Source organism: Polyodon spathula, chromosome 24, assembly GCF_017654505.1.
Source record: "Polyodon spathula isolate WHYD16114869_AA chromosome 24, ASM1765450v1, whole genome shotgun sequence".
Lineage (NCBI taxonomy): Eukaryota > Metazoa > Chordata > Actinopteri > Acipenseriformes > Polyodontidae > Polyodon > Polyodon spathula.
Window position 1 is genome coordinate 22,109,354 of NC_054557.1, and position 26,832 is coordinate 22,136,185.

A 26,832-nucleotide genomic window follows, 5' to 3' on the forward strand; every position below is an offset into this window, starting at 1 on the left:
TTTAATTTCACATGTACGTAGACTACTTTTTATTAAATAGATATACAGGTATATGATGCTTTTGGAAGGTGTTAGTGTTGCTGATGGTGAAGGAAAACCCTTTTTAAAACTGAAGCGTTAAAATGGAAAAGAAGCTTTGCGATTTACTTCTGCATCATTTTCTTGTAAACTTGCCGACGTGTGTTGTAGTCGAGCGCAACATACCAATATTTATGTTGATTCTCATGCAATACCCTCATCCCCACAGTAGGTGTCCTCAAAGCCTGGTCTGCTGAATTGCAGGTGACTAAATATAAAGCACATTCCTATATATTACATATGTGTCCAGCTTTGTTTGTGTGCTAGTGATAGTGGCTAAACTGAGGGATGACACACACAATTTATTTTCACCACAGTAAAGGTGCTTTAGTACATAGATCCCGTTCTCTCGATTGGTCGGTATATAAATAATCAGTTCGCCTTTAGCTTTCACCTTTTATTATTGCAATAGTTATTAATGTGAATTCTTCACTTATAGTAATTATTTTTCTTTTCTATAAGGTTAAGTAAGGTAACAGCCAGTTACTATTCCTCATAAAGGATGGGATGATTGGTGGAGGCGGTCGCACTCATGTATCACATGTATGTATGTGTGAGTTTCTAACCCTGGTCACTGGGTTAAATTATAAATACATTAGAAACAAGAAGAGCATCATTTTCAGTTTTATTGCCGTTATCTGCGAGTCACTGGGTGTAGAGGCTGGCGGCAAACACAATGTCTCTCTTGATCATCATGGAGGCCTGCTCCATCTTGGCATACAGCACTGGGTCACCGATGATGCGCGCAGCGTTCCGCACGTCACGGCACGTCTCATCCAATCGCTGGATACAGCGCACCACAATGCCCTCCTGCACATCCGTGAGCTGAGCGATCTCCGAGAAGGGCTTAGAGAGACAGAATGAGAGAAGGAGTGAGAAAGGTGGAGACACACAAAGAGAGAGTGTGAGAGACAATGACAGAGGAGGGAGACTGTGAACCACAATCACCTTATTCACACCCACCAGAGAAATAATGTAGAAATACACTGTGTATGAGAGAGAGACAGAGGGGCACAGAAACACACAGAGGAGATACACAGTCCCTCCCAAGTCCTCCTATATCCCACAAGTAACTACTCTCCCCCCTCTTTCACTCACCAGCCCCCGGGCCCAGCAGTGCACCACCTCCAGCAGCCCGAATTTGAACTGAGCCACAAAATCCTCCACAGACTCGTTCATCCCACAATCTCTCTGTAGAGTGGCAATGCGCTCCGCCACACTCACGATGCGTTGCACACCCTGAGAGAGAGCGAAAGAGAGAGAGCAAGGAGAGTGATGAAACACAGGCAGTTAGACTGGGACCTGCTGCACGATGTTGATGAGAGATACAGAGAGACTGGTACCTGCTGCAGGGAGGTGCTGATCTCAGGGGTGACCTGTGTTTTCTGCTGGAAGACGAGGCAGGAGAGCAGGGCCGCAATCTCCTCGGGGGGCAGGTCACTGAGCACGTTCTCAAACACCAGCTCTGTGACCATCAGCTCATGATTACTGATCTCACAGGCCACCCGGCCCTTCAGCTGCACCGTGCAGGAGTCATCGACGTACTTCAGAGTCTTCAGAACCTGGGAGCAATCGATACTCAATCAATAACCCATAAATACCCTGTGTGTCTCTGTGCATGCGTATGTGTGTATCACAGTGTCTCTGCAAGTGTGTCTCAGCCTGTCTGTGTGTATCAGTGTCTCTAAGAGTGTGTCTCAGTCCCTGTGTGTCTCAGTGTCTCTGTGTGTGTCTCAGTCTCTCAGCACACTCACGTTGATTCTCTGCTGGTACTGAGGCAGCAGGCTCAGGCTCTGGTCTGATATTAAATACTGCAGACGCTCCAGTTCGTCCTGAATCACCATTCTCTGCTGCAGCCGGGCGTACTGCAACAAACAAACAGACACAGTATTACAGACACACATCACATGATCCAGACTATCATTTACCATCTAGTTATTAAAGGGATGAGAAAACAAAAGATAACTTGATGCAAAGGGGCAGATCACTAGATGGCACTGACTCTCAATTCTATAAACTCTTTGGCTGATCTAGCCTACATTACATATATCGATGACAGGCAAGTCCAACTTAACAGCTGCTTCTCAATGCATAGCAAAAGCCTCAACACAGAATGATCAGAAACACAGTACATATGGGTAACTGCAGCAAGAACCATTTCTTATAAATCTCTCAAGGTGCTCGTTCGTACCTGCTGTGTGAACTTGGGGCTGTGTGCGCATGTGAAGGTCTGTAAAGTTTCCTGCAGCTGCCTGACCCTCATTGACCCCTCAACCACATCAAGGTCCTTCAGCTGCAGGTCATTCACAGGGTCGAGGGGCGTGATCCCACCGGGGTTCGACTCGGCCAATCGCAGCAGCTCCTGTGTTGCCTTGGTAACAGCCTGTCCTGGGGGGTCCAGCCTGTACAGAGGGTGAAGCACACCTGTTAAACACGCCACAGTGCTGAGATTAGAAACTTCAAAAACAAACATTTCAACTGCAGTAAAGTCTTGTTGAGACACTGTTTGTCGTTAAAGTTTCAATGACAAATGTTTCGACTAGAAGTCTTTCTCAGTGTCATCAGTATGTCAAAGCACCTTATATATATTTTTTTTTTCTTATTGCATTACTCATATTCTGCATTTTTTGTTATTGGTAAATCTGTGTTAAGAGGCTTTCACTGCGAGTTCAGGAGCTGATCTTCAGTTCTCGTCATAGACATATGCAACAAAGAATAGTTTATTTTAGTGTTTCTAGATACAGAGGGTTGATAAAGGGTTACATATACAACAGTATAGAAAACACAGAATCCAGGCTTTGTCCCTATTCCAGTTCATCCTATTACCTTGTATACAGTGCCAGTGGCTGGCATCTCTACAATAACCCTGCACACTAAATCTGACAGACGCCTTTATCAAAGGCGACTTTTACAGGTTACAGGGCAGTACAGGGTTACAATGCAAAGTCAATATTTAAATACAGTATCGTTTACAGTAAGTGCAAACTATACTACTAAAGTACAATATGAAATAAGATGCAACAAGTTAGGATTGCAACAATTTATATCTACAATGACATATTAGTAGTGCAATAGTGCAAGGATAGTGCATCAGCTGAGGATCCAGTAACGTGGTGCTGAGATCAGGAGAATACAGTGCACAGTAGGACGGGTAGATCATCTACAAGTGCAGTCTAAACTGGTCTTGAGGAGGCTTCTTTCGATGGCATGTTGCATTCACAATCCAGAATCATTTACAGATGCAATACATTACATACTGCCACACATGTTTGCATATTTAAGTTCTGCACAAGGAATAGGGTCTAATTGCATTAATAAAATAGATTCCGCCCAAATAAAAAAAACTGCTAGGGTAGAACAGAGAATTTTGTGAGACACTGAAAGTTGTGCTGCAGCTCAGGAGAGAAGCGGTATTATGTCCCCTCTGGTCTGCGCTACACTGTCAGGCTCTACTCACTTGAACCTGGGCATCTGCCTCTTGTTGTAGTCATCGATGATGCGCTCTGCATTGATCCGCAGGGTCTTCACAGTGATGCTAGAGATGTCTTCTGCTTTCAGCTTCTCCACTGTGTGGCTGCAGGGTCCTGAGTGAACAAAACAGGACTGAGACGGGCTGTGAACCATGACCACTGGCTATATTTCTGCATTGCATGGTTGAATGTGTGTGTTCTAAACTGCTGCAGGCGTGTATAAAAGGTTGCCACTGGCATGCATGTTCTCTCTTGCAGAGGCTGGAGTTTAAGAAGGAGCCCCAGTGGGTTGCCCTTAAAAGTGTGGCTTTATATTTGTACTATTTGTTTGAAAAAAAACAAACAAACAAACAAAGAAACATAAATTCCTTTATTTTTCATATTCAATTAAATAAAAAACAATTTATTAATGCGAATCAACGTCTTGATAAGTTATCAGACTAGTTCAATTCTGTACTGCCAATGTCTGTCTGCTGCTTCTAGTGTCAGTAACACTGATGAAGGCATTAGCTGAAACGCTTGTCTGCTTGACTCCGTTTCTTCTAGTTTCAGTAACACTGATGAAGGCACTAGCTGAAACGCTTGTCTGCTTGACTCCGTTTCTTCTAGTTTCAGTAACACTGATGAAGGCACTAGCTGAAACGCTTGTCTGCTTGACTCAGTTTCTTCTCGTTTCAGTAACACTGATGAAGGCACTAGCTGAAACGCTTGTCTGCTTGACTTTCTTTCTTAGTTTCTTCTAGTTTTTTTTTTTTTTTTATCCAAGAAGTACAATATATTTCCTGGGAGTGAGGCATGGAAGCCGAGAGCTTTCCCTAAACCTAACGTAGGACCAGATTATCAAGTTTTTAAAGGAAAATACATGCTTGCTTCAAAAGATGCCCAATCGAGCCCTATGTAAAGAACAGAACTGCGAGATGCATGGAATGTTTTAGAGTTAGCGGCAATCCCTTTGTCCTGGGGGGAGCAGGGCTGCAGCAGTTTTGTACCGTCAGGTAGAAAGACCCTCGTTGACAGAAGATCCTCTGGGGTTGGGGTCTTGGCCCCTCTCTGTGCCTCTGGCCTCTCCCCTTCTTTCTGTCTCTCGCACAGAACCAGGGTGGTGAACGTCCTGCTCGTCGCATCTGAGGATACCTAAAAAATACAAAATTGTACAAAAATTTAAAAAATCTGGTGTGTGCACCCTTATAAAAGTTTTCCATAGTAAAATACATCAAAGTGTAATACAGTACAGTGAAAGCAAGGTAAATCATATATAAGCATTGTATAGCACAGATAGATATGGTAAAGACTATTAAAAAAAGCATGGCAAATCAAGGTAATCTATGGTAAATGCATAGTTCAGCCAGGGGAAAAGCATGGGAAAACTGCTGAAATACCGCAGTGAACTTTTAAAGTGAAGCAAATCAGGGACATTCATTCACTCCCAGCGCCAGAGCTACAAATGAACAGAACCAAAGCGTCCGCATACGACGTGACTGAAAACGAGGAGAGAGCGCTGACCTGGAGAATGAGTCCCAGCGCATTGCTGTGTACAGAGTTAGTGACCAGCACGACCCTGCCTGCTGACAGAGCCTTCATTCCATTCACCGACTCCATCACACGCTTCTGAAAACACAGGACACACACAGAGATATATTCAAAACATAATAAGAAAACCCTGGAATGTATACACTGTAACCATTAGAGAAACTAAAAGAACTTTCTTTAACCTAGTGTAGTACCAGATATTATGGACGCTGTACGGACAGATAGAGGCCCCTATATCCCCAGAATCAGATACGCTCACTGACTTATGCTCACTGAATAATGTCAATACCAAGTTTCATAATTGGATAAGTTGGATAATTGGATAAGTGGTTCTCTAGACATATGGAAAAATGTGCAGTGTGAAAGGTGTCCAGTTGACCACTACACACCCTTTGCAGTGGGGACAGTTGTGAAGGTGTGTGTCATTGTGAGATATCACCATGCCTCAGGGTGCGTTGTGAGGGTGTGTGTCACTGTGGGATATCGCCGTGCCTCAGGGCGAGTTGTGAGGGTGTGTGTCACTGTGGGATATCGCCATGCCTCAAGGTGAGTTGTGAGGGTGTGTGTCACTGTGTGATATCGCTGTGCCTCAGGCTGCGTTGTGAGGGTGTGTCTCACTGTACCTCAGTGTGCTTTGTGAGGGTGTGTGTCACTATGGGATATCGCCATGCCTCAGGGTGCGTTGTGAGGGTGTGTCACTGTGGGATATCGCAGTGCCTCAGGGTGCATTGGGAGTGTGTGTGTCACTGTGGGTTATCGCTGTGCTCAGTGTGTGTGTGTGTGTCCAGTTCCCCACGGTTAGCGCTGGCTGTACCTGCAGTGCTGCCCTGGTGCGGGTGAGCTCCTGGACAGCAGCGTAGTAATTGACCAGGTCACTCAGCTGACCCACACTCTCCACCTCCGGCAGACTGGACAGAGACTGGGTCAGGGAGGAGATGCCCTGCTCATGAACCTGCAGAGACAGTGAGAGGAAATCAACACTGAGGAGCAGAGAGACCGGGTCAGAGAGAGAGAGAGGAGATCAACATGGACACCCTGCACACTATACAGAGACAGAGTCAGAGAGAGAGAGAGAGGAAATTAACACGAGGACACCCTGCACACTGTACAGAGACCAGGTCAGTGAGAGGAGATCAACACGAGGACACCCTGCACACTGTACAGAGACTGGGTGAGAGAGAGGAGAGAGGAGATCAAAATGAGGACACCCTGCACACTGTACAGAGATTGGGTGAGAGAGGAGACGTTCTGCTCATGAACCTGCAGGGGTGATGAGTAGAGGCAGTCCAAACCTGTGCACAACAGAATTCCTCAGAAATTGCGGAATTTGCAGTCTTTCACAGTCTTCTTATCTTATCTTCTTATCTCCGTCTCCTTATGGGATGTGATGTTTTTGTTAAACAGTTTTTTGTTTGATATGCTTATATTTACTTAATTTACATTTTTTGAAGCCATTATTAATACAAATACTAAACACATGAGATGCTCTGCAGAACACTCCACAGATATCTACTTAAATGTTCCAGTTTTTTGTATATTTTCCTGCAGATTTGGACTGCCTCTAGTGATGAGAGAGACAGAGAGGAGAGAGAACATAAAGGCCTTCTCCCTCGGTACCTTGGTATGCTTGCGCGTGTGGAACTCGGAGAAGCTGCGTTTCATCATGTCCTCCACCCGCAGAGCCTCCACTCGCAGCAGGTTCAGTATCATGGTGTAGGTCAGCCTGAACTGAGACTGGAGTAGAGTGGGCTTACCCTGTAATCAATACAACACAACACACTGCATTACAATACACTGCATTGCAATACAATACAACACAACACAACACAACACAACACACACAGCACTCGGCCCGTTCGACCCACAGTGTCTCTCAGTGTCTCCTGATCTCACCAGCATCATCTTGTGCAGGTCACGGGTAGAGCACGTGCGGGGGGAACGTGTCCTATTAGTGGCACGGGCACCCCAGGTACTGGGGACGCGGGACGTGCGGGTCGGGTAAACCTATATGAGGGGACCTCTCCCCTCTCTTTCCAAATTTTTAGACTTATAGGATGGGATCAGGAAAGGGCGGGGGGGGGGGGGGGGGGGGGGGGGGGGGGGGCAGGTTATTGTTAACTTATATGAGGAATATACTCCTCTGGGTTTCTCAGTGTGTCTGTGTGTGAGTGTGTGTCTCAATGTCAGTGCCTGCATGTCTCTCAGTGTCTCAATGTCTGTGTGTGTCTTAGTGTCTGTGTTTCAATGTTTCAGTGTACTGTATCTCAGTGTCTGTATTTATCTCAATGTCTGCGAGTCTCCGTGCCTGTGTGTGTGTCTCTATGTGTCTCTATATCTGTCTCTGAGAGAGTCACACACAGACAGTGTCTGTGTGTCTCGGTAGCTGTCTCTCACCAGGCAGCAGGTCTCTGAAGGCCGTCCCGTCGTGTTTTCGGATGCTGTCGAACACCACGGTCCTGGCAGGCATGTTCACCCCCATGGCAAACGTCTCTGTAGCAAACAGGACCTGCATAGAGCACAGGAAACACACAGAGAGCACAGGAAATAGAGAGAACAGGAAACGCACGCAAAGAACACAGGAAACACACACAGAACACAGGAAATACACAGAGAGAGAGCACAGGAAGCACAGACAGAGCACAGGAAACACACAGAGAGAGCACACGGACCACAGGAAACAGAGAGAGAGCACAGGAAACACACACAGAGCACAGGAAACAGAGAACGCACAAGAAACACAGAGAGAGCACAGAAAACATACACACAAGAGAGAGAGATGTTTTACTGTGATGGACACACACTGCGATTCTGATATTGTCAACAAATTCAGCTAAGTTTCATCACAATTAGACAAGTTGGCTAATATGCAATATTTTCAGCTAAATTCATTATTCATTGTCTGTTCAATACCCATGTTAATGTTGTAGATGGGCAGTCTCACACGCATTGATATTGTAGTCATTAATTTAAAACTCTTGGAGTGCTTCTTGTGATGGGTTATCTTACTAGTGTATGTTAATTAGTGATTATCAAGCATTGCCAATGTGTTAAAGTTTCAACGTTTAAAACGCATTTGATTTTAAATTTTAAACGTTTAGGAAATAAAACATTATGTAACAGTCCCAGTGGACATGCAGTTACTTGCAACACCAGAGAAACACACAAATCAGAGCTGGAAATATGGCTCCTATTGCACAGCAGTTCCATTCACTCCAGGTTTTAATATGTGCTTCAAGAGCCACGGTTAAACTAGCAAGCTAAGGTGTTTCTTATTAAACTCATAGCAAAACCTGGAATGAAGCAAACTGTTATGCAATCCCTTCCTTCAGTTGCCTTTGTTTACAGTTATTGACTGCCAATCAATAACAATATGACAGTGTGACTTAATACAGAACCTATCCTGAACAAACCAACTCGTATTTAATCAGCGATTATCTGCTTTACCGTGTTTTACCCTTTTGATAGAAAACAGGGATGGAAAGAAGACTCCTATTGAATAAAAGGTTTCTCCCATTCCACGTTTAATAGGTACTTGATTAGCTCCAGTGTACAGGTGGTGTGTCTTATTAAACTCATAGACTATAGTAATGCCAGGAATGGAAAAACATTTCGGATTTCACCTCCACGAAACTGCGTCGTCTCTACAGTGAATCATGGGATGAAGATTGTAGGGTATGACTTAAACTTGACAAACAAATACCTCTCCCAGTACACAACACTGGTATGGGGTCTGGGAGTCGGAGTACAGCCCAGTTAAGGCTATTACAGTGGGTTCCAGTGAGGAGAGAACCTATTAGCAGCAGCTACGCTCAGAGTGTCAATGACAAAGCATTCGAAACATTGGAACCACAACAGGTTCTATAGAAACCGATTACGTACATTATCATCGGTTAAAGAAAAGGGCTTGATAACAGGGGGTTCCCGGTTCAAATCCCATGTGTGACCCTGAGCAAGTCACTTAACCTCCCCGTGCTCCGTCCTTTGGATGAGACTTAAAACCGAGGTCCTACTGTAAGTGACTCTGCAGCAGCAGTTGTGATGCATAGTTCACCCCCTAGTCTCTGTTAGTCGTTTTAGATAAAATACTAATTTAATTAATGAATTAATTAAGTGTTCACTTAGCAAAGAGAATGAAATACACTGTCAACTTGATTAGAGGGAGCTGCCCCAGTGTGTTGGCTGCTCTCACCTTCACCAGCCCGCGAGTGAACAGCATCTCCACAACCTCTTTGAGAATGGGCAGGATCCCGCTGTGATGCACTCCCACACCCCTCTTCAACAGATCACTCATCTGGAGAACCTGAGAGAGAAAGAGAGAGAGGTTGGACACAGGCACGTGTATAGGGTTTCAGAACAGGTTGCAGTGCTCAAGTAGGGGTTGGCCTGCGCCCACCTTCCTGTTGTCTGTGGTACTACATCATGCAGTAAGCCAATGAACAACATACAGCCAGATTGCCAGATGCCAGATTGGGTTTGCAACTCCCCACCACATAGTGGAAGCAACCAGCCACAAAGTAGCCAAATTCTATTTTTTCAACCAGCACTTACATTTAAAACTTAACTATATATTATAAAACATAAATAAGTGTTACACAATTATTTCAAATAAAAAAAAACAATTATAAACACAGGTAAATAATGTTATAAACCATTTTTTAAATTTATTTTTCTGCTTTTTTTTTTTTTTTTCTTTACAGCAGCGCTGTTTCTTATGTGATGAGATCAAGTGCGGTAGGTCCAGGAAAAAAAAATGATATTCAGAATGGTGTGTAAAATTGAATTGCTCAGAACAATTTAAAACATGCACGAAAATAGCCAAACCGCCAAAGACAATATTTACCCTCTAAATGCTTTCAAAACAAGTTGAATCTGGCAGCACTGATCACCAGTTGGCAGTGGACTTTGTCCAATAATATACAAGCTTAAAAAAAAGCACCAGTCAGATGCACATCGCCATGTAGAAACTCTGACCTGCCAGGAGGTGTCAGAAGAAAGATTTGCTTCATATATATATAAAGGCTAGATGTGTGTGGCCTCAACCTTCTCACGCCCACCAAGATCCATTCCACGATTGAGAACCACTGCTCTAGATAAATGTAATCATGTCATTGTGATAGACTGTCTCCATCCACTCTCCCACAGCCCTCTCACTCACTCAGAGAGACAGTCTCCATACACTCTCCCATAGCTCTCCCACACTCAGAAAGTCTCCATACGCTCTCCCATAGCACTCATACACACTAAGAGAGACGGTCTCCATACACTCTCCCATAGCGCTCTCACACACTCAGACAGACAGTCTCCATACACTCTCCCATAGTGCTCTCACACACTCAAGAGACAGTCTCCATACACTCTCCCATAGTGCTCTCACACAGTCAGACAGACAGTCTCCATAAACTCTCCCATAGTGCTCTCACACACTCAAGAGACAGTCTCCATCCACTCTCCCTCAGCCCTCTCACTCACTCGGAGAGAAAGTCTCCATACACTCTCCCATAGTGCTCTTACACACTCAAGAGACAGTCTCCATACACTCTCCCATAGTACTCTCACACACTCAAGAGACAGTCTTCATACACTCTCCCAGAGCTCTCTCACACACTCAAGAGACAGTCTCCATACACATTCCCATAGCTCTCTCACACTCAGACAGACTGACTCCATATACTCACCCATAGCTCTCTCACAGACACTCAGACAGAGTCTCCATCCACTCTCCCTCAGCCCTCTCACTCACTCGGAGAGAAAGTCTCCATACACTCTCCCATAGTGCTCTTACACACTCAAGAGACAGTCTCCATACACTCTCCCAGAGCTCTCTCACACACTCAAGAGACAGTCTCCATACACTCTCCCATAGCTCTCACACATTCAGTCTCCATACACTCTCCCATAGCACTCTCACACACTCAGACAGTCGTACAGATACCCTCTTTATACAAATCGACATGACTGTTATAGAAGCATTGCCGAAGTTAGCAAATGTACAGACATAATTTAACCTGTAAATGGCATGTGTGTGTGTGTGTGTGTGTGTGTGTGTGATATTATATATATATATATATATATATATATATATATATATATATATATTAGATATATCCCTCCCACTCTCCCTCTCATACCTTCTCACTCTAATCCCTCTCTCATTCCCTCCCCAACTCTGACACTCACTCCCTCCCTCTCACCTGTGGTAGCTGTCGGTCAGAGCCCTTCAGTCGTGTGATGCACTTCTGAAAGAACACGTGGGTCTCACTCTTCTCAGCACTGCTGGTGAGGTCAAGAGTGGCCAGGCCGCGGGCGTTCTCATCGCAGCGGGAACGGGAGAACGTGAAGCAAACCACGGGCAGCTGGTCCTTCTTAGCGAGAGAGTGGAGCAGGGAGAGCCAGATTGAACGATCCTGAGAAAGGGGGGGGAGAAAGAGAGAGAGAGAAAGTGTAAGAGGAGTGAGAAGGAGTGAGAACTTGGAGACTAGAGTCCCCTCTTCCCTTTCTGTTTCCTTCCTCACCTGCTTGGCAGTAGAGCTCCTGCACCCTCCTTCTCCCACTCTTCCCTCCCTCCCTCGCTCTCTACCCCCTTCCTGATCCCTTCCACTCCCCCACCTGGCTGCTAGTAGAGCTGTGTGCTCCAGGTCTGGCACCAAATGACTGGGCATGTTTGCTGGTTCGCTCCTTCTTGGCTTCGACTGCAGCATAGTATCTGAGAGGAAACAAACAGACACATCAGCCAGTGCACAGGGCTCTAACACACACACACACACACACACTGACATACACATGCACACAACTCTGAACACACTCTGAACCATCAGTAACGTGAAAGATGGTCACTGTGACCTATAGCTACTGTCTGTCTGTGGAAAAATGTACGTGTGACAGACAGACAGATGGACAGGTGCCTTCACACTCTCAACAACAAGTAACAAGCTCAGGTGTCTTATTAAATGCATAGTAAAACCAGGAATGGATCAAACTACTTTGCAATGGGAATTATATTTCCATCCATGATACCTATACCAGGTTTCATCACAGTTGGAAAAGTTTATGTAAAACTGTGACAGACAGACAGGCAGGCAGGCAGACAGGAAGACAGTTCTCTCCACTCACCCCTTGGTGAGGAAGTTGGCATTGGCATCGAGCAGCAGGAAGAGCTCGTTCTGAGTCTTGTTGCTGTTCCCTGTGTACAGGAAGTGTTCCAGAGGGACAGGCCGCTTCACAGTGCTGATCACAAAGATCTGCTTCTGTTTGATACGCCTGGAGAAAGAGGGAGGGAGGGAAGAAGGGGGGTGGGGACAAGCCTATTCAGCTGATTTTTATATATATATATATATATATATATATATATATATATATATATATATATATATATATATATATATATATATATATACACATATACACACATACACATATATATACACACAATCAGCTGTGTTGATATATAGATGGATAGTTGCATTGGCAGTTAGGTACCCCTCCCGATCCAGCACAGGATAGATGGAGACAGGTGGAGGGATGTATTGTACTGGGTTGTATTGACAGCTGTATGGATATATTGTACTGGGCTGTATTGTACCGAGTAGTATTGATAGCTGGATTATATTGAGCAGTATTGATAGCTGTACGGATATTGAGCTGTGCCGACACATATCTGTATTGATAGCTGGACTGTATTGAGTTGTACTGAAAGATGGACTGTATTGCACTGTATTGACAGCTGGATTGTATTGAGCAGCATTGATAGCTGTTTCAATGCACAGCTGTATTGATAAGGACAGTTACCCGATCCAGTCTGCAAACTCTAGAGTGTTTGGCACGGTGGCGCTCAGCAGGATGATGCGCACATGATCAGGCAGCATGATCAGCACCTCCTCCCACACCACCCCTCTCTGAGAAAACAAGAGAGAGAGAAACAGAATGATCAGCACCTCCTCCCACACCACCCCTCTCTGATAAAAACAACATAAAACAGAGAGATCAGAAGCAGCGAGAGAGAATGACAGAGAGAGACACACACACGCAGACAGGCAGTACCTCTGCATCATTGATGTAGTGCACCTCATCAAATACCACCCACTCCAAATCTCTGATAACATCAGAGCCATTGTACAGCATGGACCTGGAGAGAGAAAGACATGGAGGGGTTAAATACTATAGCCCTGTATTGCAGGTAATAAACACTATACTTTATTCCAGGTATTAAGTCAAGTCAAGACTAAAAACACACTTGTTTAAAACGGGCTTCTTATCTTAGTAAGTTTTAATGTAACTTTAAAATTGCTGCTTCTATATTATGTGTATACTGTTATTTAAATGGTCTGAGTGTGGCAGTTGTATGTGTGACATGCTAGATAAATGTATTGTGGGTTGTTCTTTTTTTGTATGCACAGTGCTTTGCAATACTTTTGTATAAAAAACTTTATATAAGCGCAAAAAAAAAAAAAAAATATTAAACACTATATTATATTACAGGTATCTCAGTTATAACACGCCTCGGATATACAGCTACAGCTAATTCCCTATACTAGTTATTCATACAGTATTTCTACAGTAAATACAGTACCAGTGTTCAAACTGTAAACAACTTCTCAGTCTAACTTCTGTTTCTGTCTCTCCCTTTTGATACAGTATCTGAACTGAAGAAAAGCTAAGCGGGCACTTTATAACACAGACATCTTATTCAGCATTTGTTTTATCACTATATAAATATTAGGCCTATTATGTGGTTATGTTTCCTGATGCTTTTACTTTTTTGCAGAGAGACGAGATGCAGCTTTCTCCGGGAGACGAGACGCTTCAGCCCTGCTCCAGCAGCTGAACCTGGGGCGAGCCCATTCCCTCTTCCCCTCGCCCAACCCGCTCTCCTTCTCACACTTGCTTGTCTGTCACTTCGAACTGAACTCCTGACTGCCGTTTAGCGAGACCTATTTATAGTTTAAAAAACCGCTAATTAAAATTATCCACGAGTGGGAATGTTACTTTTTATAATTTTTTTTTTTTTTTTTTTGTAAAAAATATAGCGTTGATTACATGGTGTTTTATGCATGTTTAATTCACCAAAAGTTATATTTTGACTTCACTATATGTGCATTATAGAGAGGGAGTCATTTTATATTTTGTATTTTAGTCAGATGTGTGTTATGTGTCCCACGGCGCCCCCCCCACCCCCTGCCCCGTTTATAACGCTCTTATTGTGTGTCCCCTGAGACCCGAGTTATAGCAAGGGAGCACTGTCCATTGTACTGTAGGCATTAAACACTATTGTATTGCAGGCATGTACCTCAGTATCTCAGTGGTCATAATAAGACAGGAGGCTTCTGGGTTCAGTTGCACATCTCCAGTTAGCAGACCCACATCCTGGAAGGTGGTCTTGAAGTCTCTGAACTTCTGATTGGACAGGGCCTTGATGGGCGAGGTGTAGATCGTCCTACCAGAAAGCAGAAACCGCTGATTGCATCCCCCTCTTTACACCAGCAGATATGAACTTTATTTAGGCACCACGTTGTGTAGCTGCTGTAGTTCTATACCGTGTTTTATAGTACTATACTACAAATCTATATGAAAATGTACAAACGCTACAGCAGCCAAGCAAACGCTCGGCTGTCTCACCTGGTCATGTGTTTCTGTGACAGCGCAATGGCGTACTCTGCAACCACGGTCTTCCCAGCAGACGTGTGTGCGGCGACAAACACAGAGTCATGATTCTCCAAGTGTAGGATCGCCTGCTTCTGGAATACATCCAGCTCGAAGGGCCACTGAGGGAGGAGGGGGGAGGAGGGGTGAGAGAGGAGAGGGTAAGGGGAGAGAAGAGTCATGTAAATTAAAAAAACATTTAAATGACGTGGATCCAACTGAAAAATAAATGGGCGAGAGAGAAACACACAGACATATAAAGATGCACAGGAAGACACACACACAGACATCGACACAGACAAAGAGACACTGTTTGTACTAGCCACTTTCAACTGGTTTTGGTCCAGCTGTCCTAAAAGTGTCCTACTCCAGAGAGCACTGCTTTTGCTGTACTGTACGCAGTGGTCCCTGAGATGGCTCACATTTACCTCATACACACATGGTCAATGCCCTCATTGTCAGCATCAAACAGGCACAGACAACAGCAACAGAAAGCTGGGACTGTTAATCGGAAAACTACCAAAAAATTGGTAGAACGGACAAAACTGAAAGTCACAGCTGTTTCTTCTAGCTATTAAACACGAGTTTCGTTTTTATTGAATAACAAAAATAAGTCTTGGGTAAGAACATAAAACGGGAGTTATCGTTTACATTTCCACACAAGAAGGGTTGTGAGACTGGTGTTTAAATGTCCGATACGCAAGTTTCCAATGCTCCGCTCCATTTCTGACGGCAAAATAAAATCTTATTTGGCATGGAACAGCCGTCTTGAAGTAGAAACACAGAAGTGACACAAATGACAGTCTTCTTGTTGATTTAAACATTTCCACCTCTGTTTTGGGAAGGGGAATTACAAATTAATTTCCACATGAACCCTCCTTTTAATTTTTATTTCACATTTCTTCTGGACAGGTTCAGGAACATCATCACTTTGTAAATGTCCATCAAGTACAGGCGCCGGAGAAGGGTGGGCCAACGGGCCACTGCCCACCCACTTTTAACAGCGAGGGCGATAAGAAATATCTTTTTATCTTTTTTTTTTTTTTTTTCTTTTTTTTTTTTTTAATCCTAACGTTTCGCTAACTGTGCCACCAGCTTCTACTGAAGCTTTTAACAAATCGTATGGGAAAGAATGAGCACAAGAAGCCGAGTTTAGGTGTGGTAGCAAATGTTGCTACGTTTGCCATCTTGTAACACTGTTGAATGTTACCAAGTCATGTAATTTGTGATCGAAGCCGTAAATAATTGTAGAACATTTTTTTTACAAAACAAATATTTAATTTATTTTGAAGTAAACACACACCCAGACAGACAGACACAAACAAGTACCCAGAATGCTGGCTCTGGTATTGTCATGTAGAAGCACATATACACACACGGACATAAAGAATCAGTACCTTGAATGCTGGCTCTGGTATTCTCTTGTAGAAGTCTGTGCAGGGGGAGTTGATATCCACTGGCACTGCCCAGCGCTCTCGCTCCCTCTCACCTGCCTCAGGAGATGGGGGGACACGGATGGGCAGGACAGACTCTGGGGGGGCAACAGAGCTCTGGAGAGGGTAGAGAGGGGCAGTTCAGGATACAGAGAGCCTCCACACACCCCCGACTCAGAAACTCTCAATTCACAGTGACCTAGCGTCACACTTAATTGGAGACTAGTGGGGGGGCATACTTTGTGTCCAACATATCCATATGCACGGCATAATAGTGACTGTATTAGCGACGGACTGCTGTACAACAAACAGTGAGCAACATCCGATTGAAAAGAAATGATTCAAATCAAATAAATAAACAAATAAGAAGACCACGCCAATGACTAAACTCCTCACATTAGCTGCTATTCCTGTGGTCTTCCACCTGGATTCATTAGGAAATTGTTGCCATTTTATTCATTTTCAGGGCGAGAAAAATCATTACCAAAAAACAGCGTTCCCCGATAAATAATTGCTACAGTATTTTTACACGGGTTCTTTGCAGGTTTTTCCCCAATGGTTATACTAACATTTACCATAGTTGCCAGGTCTATTAATATGCTTTACCCTACCTTTCTGTGCTTTTACCTGTGCTTTATTACACTTTGCTGTGCTTTTACTATGGGAAACTTTACCATGCTTTTAGACTTTGTTGTGATTTTACCATGGAGAAACTTTTATAAGTGTCACTCGAGAGTCCCATCCAACCCTCTGAAACTCTATCAAATGCATGGGGATTTGCAGCTGTTGTTTTAAAGTGTTACAAATAAAAACAGAGGCAGAGAGAAAGAAAGATGTTTTTGTGTCACCTGCAGACCGAATTCTTCCAGACTATTTGATCTGGGCAGAGTCTTGCCTGTAGACAGTTCCTCCTTCCCTCCTCCTTTCCCCTTCCCGGCCTCTTCCTCCTCCTGTCCCAGGTCGATGATGTCATCAAGCGTGGACAGCAGAGAGAGGAGGCTGAGAGAGGAGGGAGGTGCACCGGTGTCTAACGGGAAAAAATAAATAAATACTTTTTAAATATGTAATTATAAACACACACACGCATATCCCATACAAATCAGTGTGCACATGTACAGAGGATCCTCATAATCTCGTAGTAAACACCTAAAAGTACATTCATATACCTGTGGATTATAACCAAACGCAATCTGAAATGCCCATGAGTGTATGATGAAAGTTTGGTACACACAGATTCAGATACACTGGGTGGATTTCCTGATCATGTTGTTATATGCACTACAGCAACTGGACTAGAAAACATTGTTTGGGATTCCTAACTACAGCAGCTAAACTAAAGCACAGTGTTTGAGATTACTAATTACAACAGCTAGACTAGAGCACAGTGTTTGGGATTGCTAACTACAGCAGCTAGACTGGAGCACAGTGTTTGGGATTGCTATAGCAGCTACACTAGAACAAATGTTTGGGATTGCTAACTACAACAGCTAGACTAGAGCACAGTGTTTGGGATTGCTAACTATAGCAGCTAGACTAGAGCACAGTGTTTGGGATTGCTATAGCAGCTAGACTAGAACAAATGTTTGGGATTCCTAACTACAGCACCTACACAAGAACACAGTGTTTGGGATTGCTAACTACAGCAGCTACACAAGAACACAGTGTTTGGGATTGCTAACTACAGCAGCTAGACTGGAGCACAGTGTTTGATTGCTAACTATAGCAGCTAGACTGGAGCACAGTGTTTGATTGACTATAGCAGCTAGACTGGAGCACAGTGTTTGATTGACTATAGCAGCTAGACTGGAGCACAGTGTTTGATTGCTAACTACAGCCTGACTATAGCAGCTAGACTGGAGCACAGTGTTTGGGATTGCTACTAGCACTAGACTGGAGCACAGTGTTTGGGATTGCTAACTACAACAGCTAGACTGGAGCACAGTGTTTGCGATTGCTAACTATAGCAGCTAGACTGGAGCACAGTGTTTGGGATTGCTAACTACAGCAGCTAGACTAGAGCACAGTGTTTGGGATTGCTAACTACAGCAGCTAGACTGGAGCACAGTGTTTGATTGACTATAGCAGCTAGACTGGAGCACAGTGTTTGATTGCTGACTATAGCAGCTAGACTGGAGCACAGTGTTTGATTGACTATAGCAGCTAGACTGGAGCACAGTGTTTGATTGCTAACTACAGCAGCTAGACTGGAGCACAGTGTTTGAGATTGCTAACTACAGCAGCTAGACTAGAACACAGTGTTTGGGATTGATAACTACAGCAGCTAGACTAGAACACAGTGTTTGGGATCGCTAACTACAGCAGCAAGACTGGAGCACAGTGTTTGGGAGTACTATAGCAGCTAGACTAGAGCACAGTGTTTGGGAGTGCTATAGCAGCTAGACTGGAGCACAGTGTTTGATTGACTATAGCAGCTAGACTAGAGCACAGTGTTTGATTGACTATAGCAGCTAGACTACAGCACAGTGTTTGGGATTGCTATAGCAGCTAGACTACAGCACAGTGTTTGGGATTGCTATAGGAGCTAGACTAGAGCACAGGATTGCTAACTATAGCAGCTGGACCAGAATACAGTGTTTGGCATTGCTATAAAAGCTAGACTAGAGTGCACTGTTTGTAACACAGTACTTAATGTATAAAATAGAAAATTATTTGATTTCAAACCTTTCTTCCTAAAATCCATTCCCTTTTTGAATCCTGGAGGAACGGAGAGAAGATCTGGAAAATCAATATTACATTATAAAATTTTTATAATATATATATATATATATATATATATATATATATATATATATATATACACACACACACACACACACACACAGTTGTAGTCAAAAGTTTACATACCACAATGGAAATTTAATTTCTAGACATTTCTCGAAAACAAAGAATTATAGGAAAAAATCTTTTTGCTTTTGAGGATGAGGAAAATGTTACAAGAAAATAGATGTCTACAATTATTTTTTTCAGCAATTTTTTGACAAAACTCCAAAAATGCTAATTCAAAAGTATTCATACCCTGACAAGGAAAATTAAACCAGCAGCTAGTTGAGGCACCTTTGGCAATAATAACCTCTTTTAAACAATTAGGATATTTGTCAGTGAGCTTTTGACATAATCCTTTAGTGATTTTTGACCATTCTTCAACACAAAATTGTTCCAGTTCATTCAAATTCCAGGGATTTCTCTTGTGCATATCAGTGTGACCAAATAGCTCGATTTTTGTTTCATCACTCCAGAAAACCGTTGAACAAAACACCCAGTTAGGTGTAAGTATAGGTAAACTTATGGAAACTATAAGATGATCCAAAATGGAAAATTACCTATATGGCAACAGTGTCCTGGGAGACAGTCAGCATGGTTTTAGGAAAGGGAGATCGTGTCTAACTAACCTGCTTGACTTTTTCAAGGACGCAACATCAACAATGGATAATTGCAAAGCATATGACATGGTTGATTTAGATTTCCAGAAAGCTTTTGACAAGGACCCGCATAAATGACAAATTCACAAACTGAATGCAGTAGGTATACAAGGAAATGCATGCACATGAATTAGGGAGTGGTTAACATGGGTCTATGACAATTTATCACCAACAATTCATCACCAGGCACAATTTATCACCAGCGACAATACATCACGAAGGGTACATCACATCACAGCTGAGTAAAACATTACAGGTGAAAATGACCAGTGCGGCACTTGTAGGTAGTTTGAAATTTTGGCACTTCTAGTGTTAAAATAAAGGTTTGAAAAACAAACTTGTTATTTTTGTTCTGGTTTTTTGCTTGTTTGTTAGTTAGCTGGGTGGTCAAGAACTAATAAAAGTTAGTACATTATGGGTTTTATTTATGGAATTTGTAAGTGAATACATACTGTATCTGTTAATATTATAGCAGCTTTTATAATATATTGTGGCCTTAATTGGAGAGTTATTGTCCATGATGAATTGTCGCTGGTGATGAAAAGTTTGTGACAAATTGACAAGATACCAGGTAACATGTAGAAAACAGAAAGTACTGATTGGAGGAGAAACTTCAAAATGGAGTGAGGTAACCAGTGGAGTACCACAGGTATCAGTATTAGGTCCTCTGCTCTCCCTAACCTACATTAATGACTTAGATTCTGGTATAGTAAGCAAACTTGTTACATTTGCAGCTGACACAAAAATAGGCGTTACAAACACAGCTGCAGCAGCAAAGGTCATTCAAAATGATCTAGACAGCATTCAGACACATGGCAAATGACATATAATACAGAAAAGTGTAAGGCACTGCACGCAGGCAATAAAAATGTGCATTAGAAATACTATATGGTAGATACTGGAATTGACGAAGGAATCTGTTAAAAAGACCTAGAAGTTTATGTTGACTCAGAAATGTCTTCATCTAGACAATGTGGGGAAGCTATAAAAAAAAAAAGGGCAAACAAAATGTTTAGATACATAATGAAAAGTGTTGAACTTAATCAAAGGAAGTAATTGGGCGGGTTTATTTCTGAGGTTGGGTCAGTAACATCTGCTGTCCCACAAGGCTCTATCCTGGGCCCCCTGTTATTTAGTATAACCCTCGGCTAACATATTAATATCACATGGCCTGAATTATCATTTTTATGTAGATGACACTCAAACCTGACATTGATGTTCTTACTGCCTGTACCTCTGATATAAAAAGTTGGATGTCGCAATTATTTTTTTTTTAAACACCTAAATTGTAATAAGAGATTATGCGTTAGGTACTTCCCATCAGCTACATAAAACCAATGCTGTTAACCTGATGGTACCATGCTTGGGTTCAGATCAAAAATGAAAAATATGGGTGTGATTTTTGATCCTGGGTTAAGTTTGAACCGCAGGTGTTGAACACTGTCAAGGTTTCATTTTTTCACCTCAGAAATATAGCTAGGCTTTGACCTATGCTCTCTGTATCTGCAGCTGAAAAACTAGTTCATGCATTTGTTTTCTCTAGGATTGGTTATTGTAATGCCCTGCTCACTGGTGTCTCTAATACATTCTCAACAAATTGCAAAATGTTCAAAACTCTGCAGCTAGAAATTTGTCTAGGTCACCCTCTAGGGATCAAAACCTGAGCTGGAGGCCTTGCATTGACTGCCTGTTAGGTTTCGAATGGATTTTAAAATCCTTCTCCTGACCTACAAGGATCTCCATGGGCTGGCTCCACTTTATTTGTCAGATCTTTTAACCTTTTACACACCCACTCGCAACCTCCGCTCCACACATCTTAGACTGTTGTGTGTCCCTTCTGCTCACCTGTGCTCTATGAGCGACAGGGCCTTCTGTTGCTATGCCCCAAAAGTGTGGGCAGTTGAGTCTTGTACTTCTTTATAATAGAAACAACAGTTGAAATTGGGATACTCAAATGCTTGGAAATCTTCTAGTATCCTTCTCCAGCTTTATGACAATAAATCATTTTCTGCCAAAGGTCTTCAGATAGCTCTTTACTTGTTCCCATATTGACTTATTGGTAATGACAGCAATCATCCTATGCCTAACCCTTTTATACTCTCTAAGAATGTTCACCTACAATCCAGCATTTTCTAGACTTTTCTAGAATTACGTTCTACATTATTATATTGAAATTTCTAGTACCTTGTAGACAATACTACCGTAGCATCAAAGGGTATGAATACTTTTGAACTGGCATTTTTTTGAGTTTTGCTAAAACAATTGCTGAAATAAATATGTAAACTTTTGACTATAACCTTTTGACTATAACCCATACTGTAGAGTTGATGTTAAGGCAAAAGTGGGTGAGGGAAGTTGGCTCAAAACAGGGGCGAAATAACAAACAATATTACTGTAATATTTTTAACATTAGCTAGACAGATTACATTTAGAATTAGGCATGTTTAAAATTCAAAAGGTAAAGCACAGCATAAAGGTTATCTTAAAGAATCAAGTGCAGTTAATATTTATTAACACTAGAACTGCCACGGAAGTCATTTTGACGGTTTTCACTTTTAAAATTTAAATTATTCTGAAAGACACGCGGTTGTCCGTTTTTGACTTTTCCTAAATACATGTATTAAATACCCTGATGGCGTTTGAAAGGCAGGATCGCAAAAAAAGAAAGTTATAATCCCCTCTATCTTTTCAATACATGTTTTTATTTTGAATATAGCATACAATATTCTATTTTATTTTTATATACAAGCCTATTGTTACCTCTACTGGACTTGGCAGCCATCAATTCTTTCATTGTGTACAAGGAATGCATCATGGAAAATATCAATAGGAGAGATTTAATCTTGAAGCTAGCCACAGTGCTTCAGCGGAAACATTTTGATCAGAAAATTGCAAAGCAGCAGGCTGCTGCAGCTACCCCTGGATTCTGTGCTGCACTGAGTGACACACACACACACACAACAGAAAACATACTTTCGCTTTTACAGTTTTGCATACACATATACCTGTTTACACACTAGTTTCTTTTGAAATGTTTATTTTATTATAGTTTTTCATTTCTTGAAGTAGTGGTTTATATGTGGGAAGTTACAAAATAAACCCTTTTATGTTTAATTGTTATTTTAAATAGTGTTTTGGGTGTGCAGATGTTAGATATGCTTGAACAAAAGTTTTGAGTTGTATCGGATAGTTTGTCTCTCATTTTAACGTTGAGTAGAACCGCGATGGTTCTAGTGTTAAATGGTGAAATACAAAGTAGAGGGTTTGCCTGAAAAAAGGGTGCTGCATAAGTCCACTGTAATGCCATTTTAAACCTATATAAAACGCACGTTAACCTTTAAAGAAAAAGAAAAAAAAGAAATGGATTGTAGCTTAACAGGCAAGCGTAACCAATCGGACTCCAAAACGAAAAACGCTTGCTGTTTATTTAATCAATGCACAGAGCAACTACTGCACAGCTTGCTCTACTCGAAGTGCGAGACTGGAAATCTCAGGCATTATTTGGGCATGGTTATTTTTTTTACTTTGTATTTTTTTGTGCACGGTTATTAGAAATGGTGAAGAATTGACATTCATGGGGGTGAGGCGATAGCTCAAACATGGCCGTTGACTCGGCAGAATCTGGTATATACATACAGTGTGTGTGTGTGTATATGAGTATTATATATATAAAAAATCAATGGCCAATTACTAGAACAGGATTTAAACTGCTTTATACTGCCCCCTACAGGATAGACTGTTTCAGGAGAGAAACGCTGTTTCGTACAGTAGAATGTGTTGTTGATTTTAGATGTCATTCATGCAGTAGTTCCCTTTATATGGTATCTTTTTGATGCAGTCATTTATAAACTCTGTAGATGAATGAATACAAACATGGTCATTTCAAGCAGAGTTTGTGGAAATATTTTATTTTCTTACCTTTATCAAAGTCAATATCTTCTTCAAGCTGTCCTTTCTTTTTAATTTGGTCCAAATTTGGTTCATCCATTCCCCCTAAAAGTAACATTGGAACCATTAAAAAAAAAAACCTTTTAAAGAAAACGTTCCCTTCAATAACACAGACGAAGTGCTCTGCCCTTCAGATCAGACGTAAAACCGAGGTGCTATTGTAAGTGACTCTGCAGCAGCAGTAGTGATGCATAGTTCACCCCCTATTCTCTGTAAGTCGCTCTCGATAATAGAGTCTGCTAAACGACAAATTAATATTAATAATAATAATAATAATAATAATAATAATAATAATAACACTGATGAAGGCACTAGTGAAACACTTGCCTGCCTGGCTAGTGTCATCATCAGTGTTTCTTAGCTTAGGAAAATAGTCCTGGATCTTTGTCAGTGGCGGAGGGCTATGTACCTGGCCAGAAGGGGTAGTTGGTGGTGCTGCCTCTCACCCCCTGAGAAGGGGGGCCGGGGGGCCGCTGGAGGGACAGCGAGTTTTTGGAAGAAAGGCCGGTGTCTTCAAGCAGCTCCTACAAACAACGCAACACAAACATACAAACATACACAGTGGAACAACTGCAAAGGGTTTCACAAAAGCAATGCAATTGTACCTATCTCTGTCTCCCTCTCATTCATACTTTCCCTTCCTCTCTCCACAATTTAAACTTTTCTAAATGTACTTTAATTTTCAGAAACCTTCTCTCTTTAGCTGATGCCATTCAATAAAAAGATTAGCCTGATTGTCCTCCTCTGTAAAGAGACACAACAAACACACAGACAGACACACAAACACAGACGTTCACAGACACAACAACACAGTCACACAAACAGACAGACACACAGAAACATGCACACAAACACAGACAGAGACGCACACAAACACAGACAGACAGACAGACACACAAACACACAGACAGACAGACAGACCTCTTGAAAGTCCAGCAGCTCCCCAGTCGTCGGGTTCCTCACCACTTTCAGAGTGGAGTGTACGGGGCTGGGCTCCACGTGAAGTAGGGAGTCAAAACACTGTGAACGACTGAAAACCCTGCAGCACAAACAAGGGAAGCACACACTATAAACCCCACACTGGAACCCAGAGAAACACACACTATAAACCCCACACTGGAACCCAGAGAAACACACACGATCAACCCCACACTGGAACCCAGAGACACACACATGGGCAACCCTACACTAAAGCCCTGAGAAAAAGGCTAGTCTTGTGCATTAACAACATACCAACCAGCCCTCCAAATTAGCTTGTGCCTAATGCATTAACATTTACCGCCCCGCCTCCCCAGATTTGCACCCAGGTCTCCAGAGAAAGGTAGGTACTTACTTATTGAATTTTTGAAAGGCATTCTCAAAGTTGTGGATGGGAAGCCATTCTGGATCGCCCAGGAAGCGCCTCTCGACCTCCGAGATCAGATCCAGGGCAAAGGGCGGCAAACCCTGGGGCAGCTGCATGAAAAATGATACGTTTCATGGTTAATAAATGCACAGTTTCATCAATCTACACCAAACCATCTCTGCAGTTCCAGTTGCCTGTCATAGATACATGTAATCATTCAGTGTGTCTTTAGAAAAATAAGAGCCAGCGCCATCTAGTGATCTTCCACTTTGGATTGTTTCCTTTTTGTTTTGCTGGCAATACACCAACTGTACACTAGATGACACACCACTATAAAGACATTTTGGCTGACGTAGTCTACATTACATATATCTATAGGCAACTAAAACTGAAGAGCAGTTTATTATTATTATTATTATTATTATTATTATTATTATTATTATTATTATTATTAATAATTTGGAAGACATCTTAATCCAAGGTGATTTACTGGTGTTAGAGGGCAGTTCAGTGTTACAATGTACAATTAACATTTAAATACAGTATAGTTTACAGTGCAAATACTACTACTGAAATATAATATGAACCAGGCTGGAACAAGTTAGGATTACAACAAGTTACATCTACAATGACAGTGTGCAATAGTGCAAGGATAGTGCATTAGCTGAGAATCCAGTCACGAGGTGCTGAGGTCAGGCAATTCCAGTAGAGGGGTAGATCAAGAGATCTACAAGTGCAGTCTTATCAGGGGAGTCTTGAGGAGGCGGCAGAGGGCAGGAGAGACGGAGCAATCCTGAAGTTCTCCAGTAGCTTGTTCCACCACAGAAGACAATTCAGTCTTTAATCATAACTTTATAAGTGGTTCTCCAGATGTACACATGAATGTAAGAGTTACATAAAGACAAACGGACTGTACATACAGACACCTCCATATAATCTCAGGACCTGATATCATCATCGAGATATTCTAAATAAAGTGAGTGACCCGGGATTTGAACCCGGGACCTCCTGGTTACACACCTTTTCTTTAATCTCCAGATCACACAGCATCCCACACATGTAGGTCTGACCGTCTCCACTACTATATCCCCTTCACATGGGGGTAAAATAGTGGAGCCCATGTATCCTGCTATGATAACAGTGCTATCCCAACACTACAGATTCACCCCCTGCACTCATGCATACTCACAGTGCTGTGGGGGACCAGGCAGTTGGTTTGTTCTTGAGAGATGAGCTCAAAGCTACCGGAACAGCCCACCTGCAGCAGCGATAGGGGTAGATCGTACCGGTCCATTGGAGGCAAAACTGGGAAGAAATGTTTGTCAGCCTAGTTTAAAATACAACCAGGTGCTGATGCTTAATCAAGCTTAAGGTGGGATGGGGCAGCACTTAGGAACGGGTTTTAATGCTTGATTCAGCTATAACAAGTCTACTTTCTATGGCAATTTTTTGTTTTGTTTTGTTTTTTTAAATAATAATATTAATAATAATAACAACAACAATGTAACGAGAAGCTAACCAAAAAGACACTTTATTTTCATTTTAATCACACAATCGTGTACGTATTTAAAGTTAATAAACAAGCCACCCAATAATATATACCTCGTCGTGTATGTGAAAAACAACAACACTAATAATATATTTTGTGTTCAAATTCTGCATGACAGCTTTGGTCAGTGTCAAAACTTTGGCATTGTCTTCATATTTGTTAAGGTAAACACAGCAGTATTTGCCATTAATGAGTTTAAGTAGGCTGATATTCTCGTGTACAAGTCTGTAACTAACAAACATTTATATATTGCATGATAACTGTAAACAATCTGCGTACCCATTCTGTCTGTTTCGCTCTCCATCTTCGTTTATCACCTCAGATTGCTGGCACTTCGACCTTTGACTGGGAACAGTTTGCCACAGACTGAGGGGCGGAAGTGTATGTGTTTCTCCCACCGGGT

The 26,832-nt window shown here is 42.3% G+C and overlaps 1 protein-coding gene across 1 annotated transcript; it reads right to left on the reverse strand.

The window, feature by feature from the left end:
• On the reverse strand, nt 1-26,794 carry skiv2l (SKI2 homolog, superkiller viralicidic activity 2-like). The gene is made up of 29 exons (XM_041225738.1): nt 26,709-26,794; nt 26,070-26,185; nt 24,869-24,990; nt 24,457-24,574; nt 23,945-24,059; nt 23,506-23,580; nt 18,830-18,883; nt 16,996-17,174; nt 16,112-16,264; nt 14,691-14,836; nt 14,362-14,508; nt 13,116-13,200; nt 12,864-12,970; nt 12,189-12,335; nt 11,685-11,781; nt 11,270-11,482; nt 9,268-9,378; nt 7,433-7,584; nt 6,972-7,050; nt 6,696-6,833; nt 5,893-6,030; nt 5,052-5,156; nt 4,538-4,682; nt 3,536-3,662; nt 2,270-2,480; nt 1,833-1,943; nt 1,422-1,640; nt 1,177-1,317; nt 1-924 (listed from the first exon to the last, which is right to left on the reverse strand). The coding sequence occupies exons 1-29, from the start codon at nt 26,731-26,733 to the stop codon at nt 724-726; spliced, it is 3,777 nt and encodes a 1,258-aa protein (XP_041081672.1). The 5' UTR covers nt 26,734-26,794; the 3' UTR covers nt 1-723.
• Between the last annotated feature and the right edge of the window lie 38 nt (nt 26,795-26,832).

Coding starts and splice junctions, on each gene's coding strand:
- skiv2l (XM_041225738.1), bottom strand. CDS start 26,733: ATGGAGAGCGAAACAGACAGAATGG. Junction 3,663..4,537: donor GAGGGTCTTTCTACCTGACG/GTACAAAACTGC, acceptor TTGTTCACTCAG/GACCCTGCAGCCACACAGTG. Junction 1,318..1,421: donor TCAGCACCTCCCTGCAGCAG/GTACCAGTCTCT, acceptor GCTCTCTCTCAG/GGTGTGCAACGCATCGTGAG.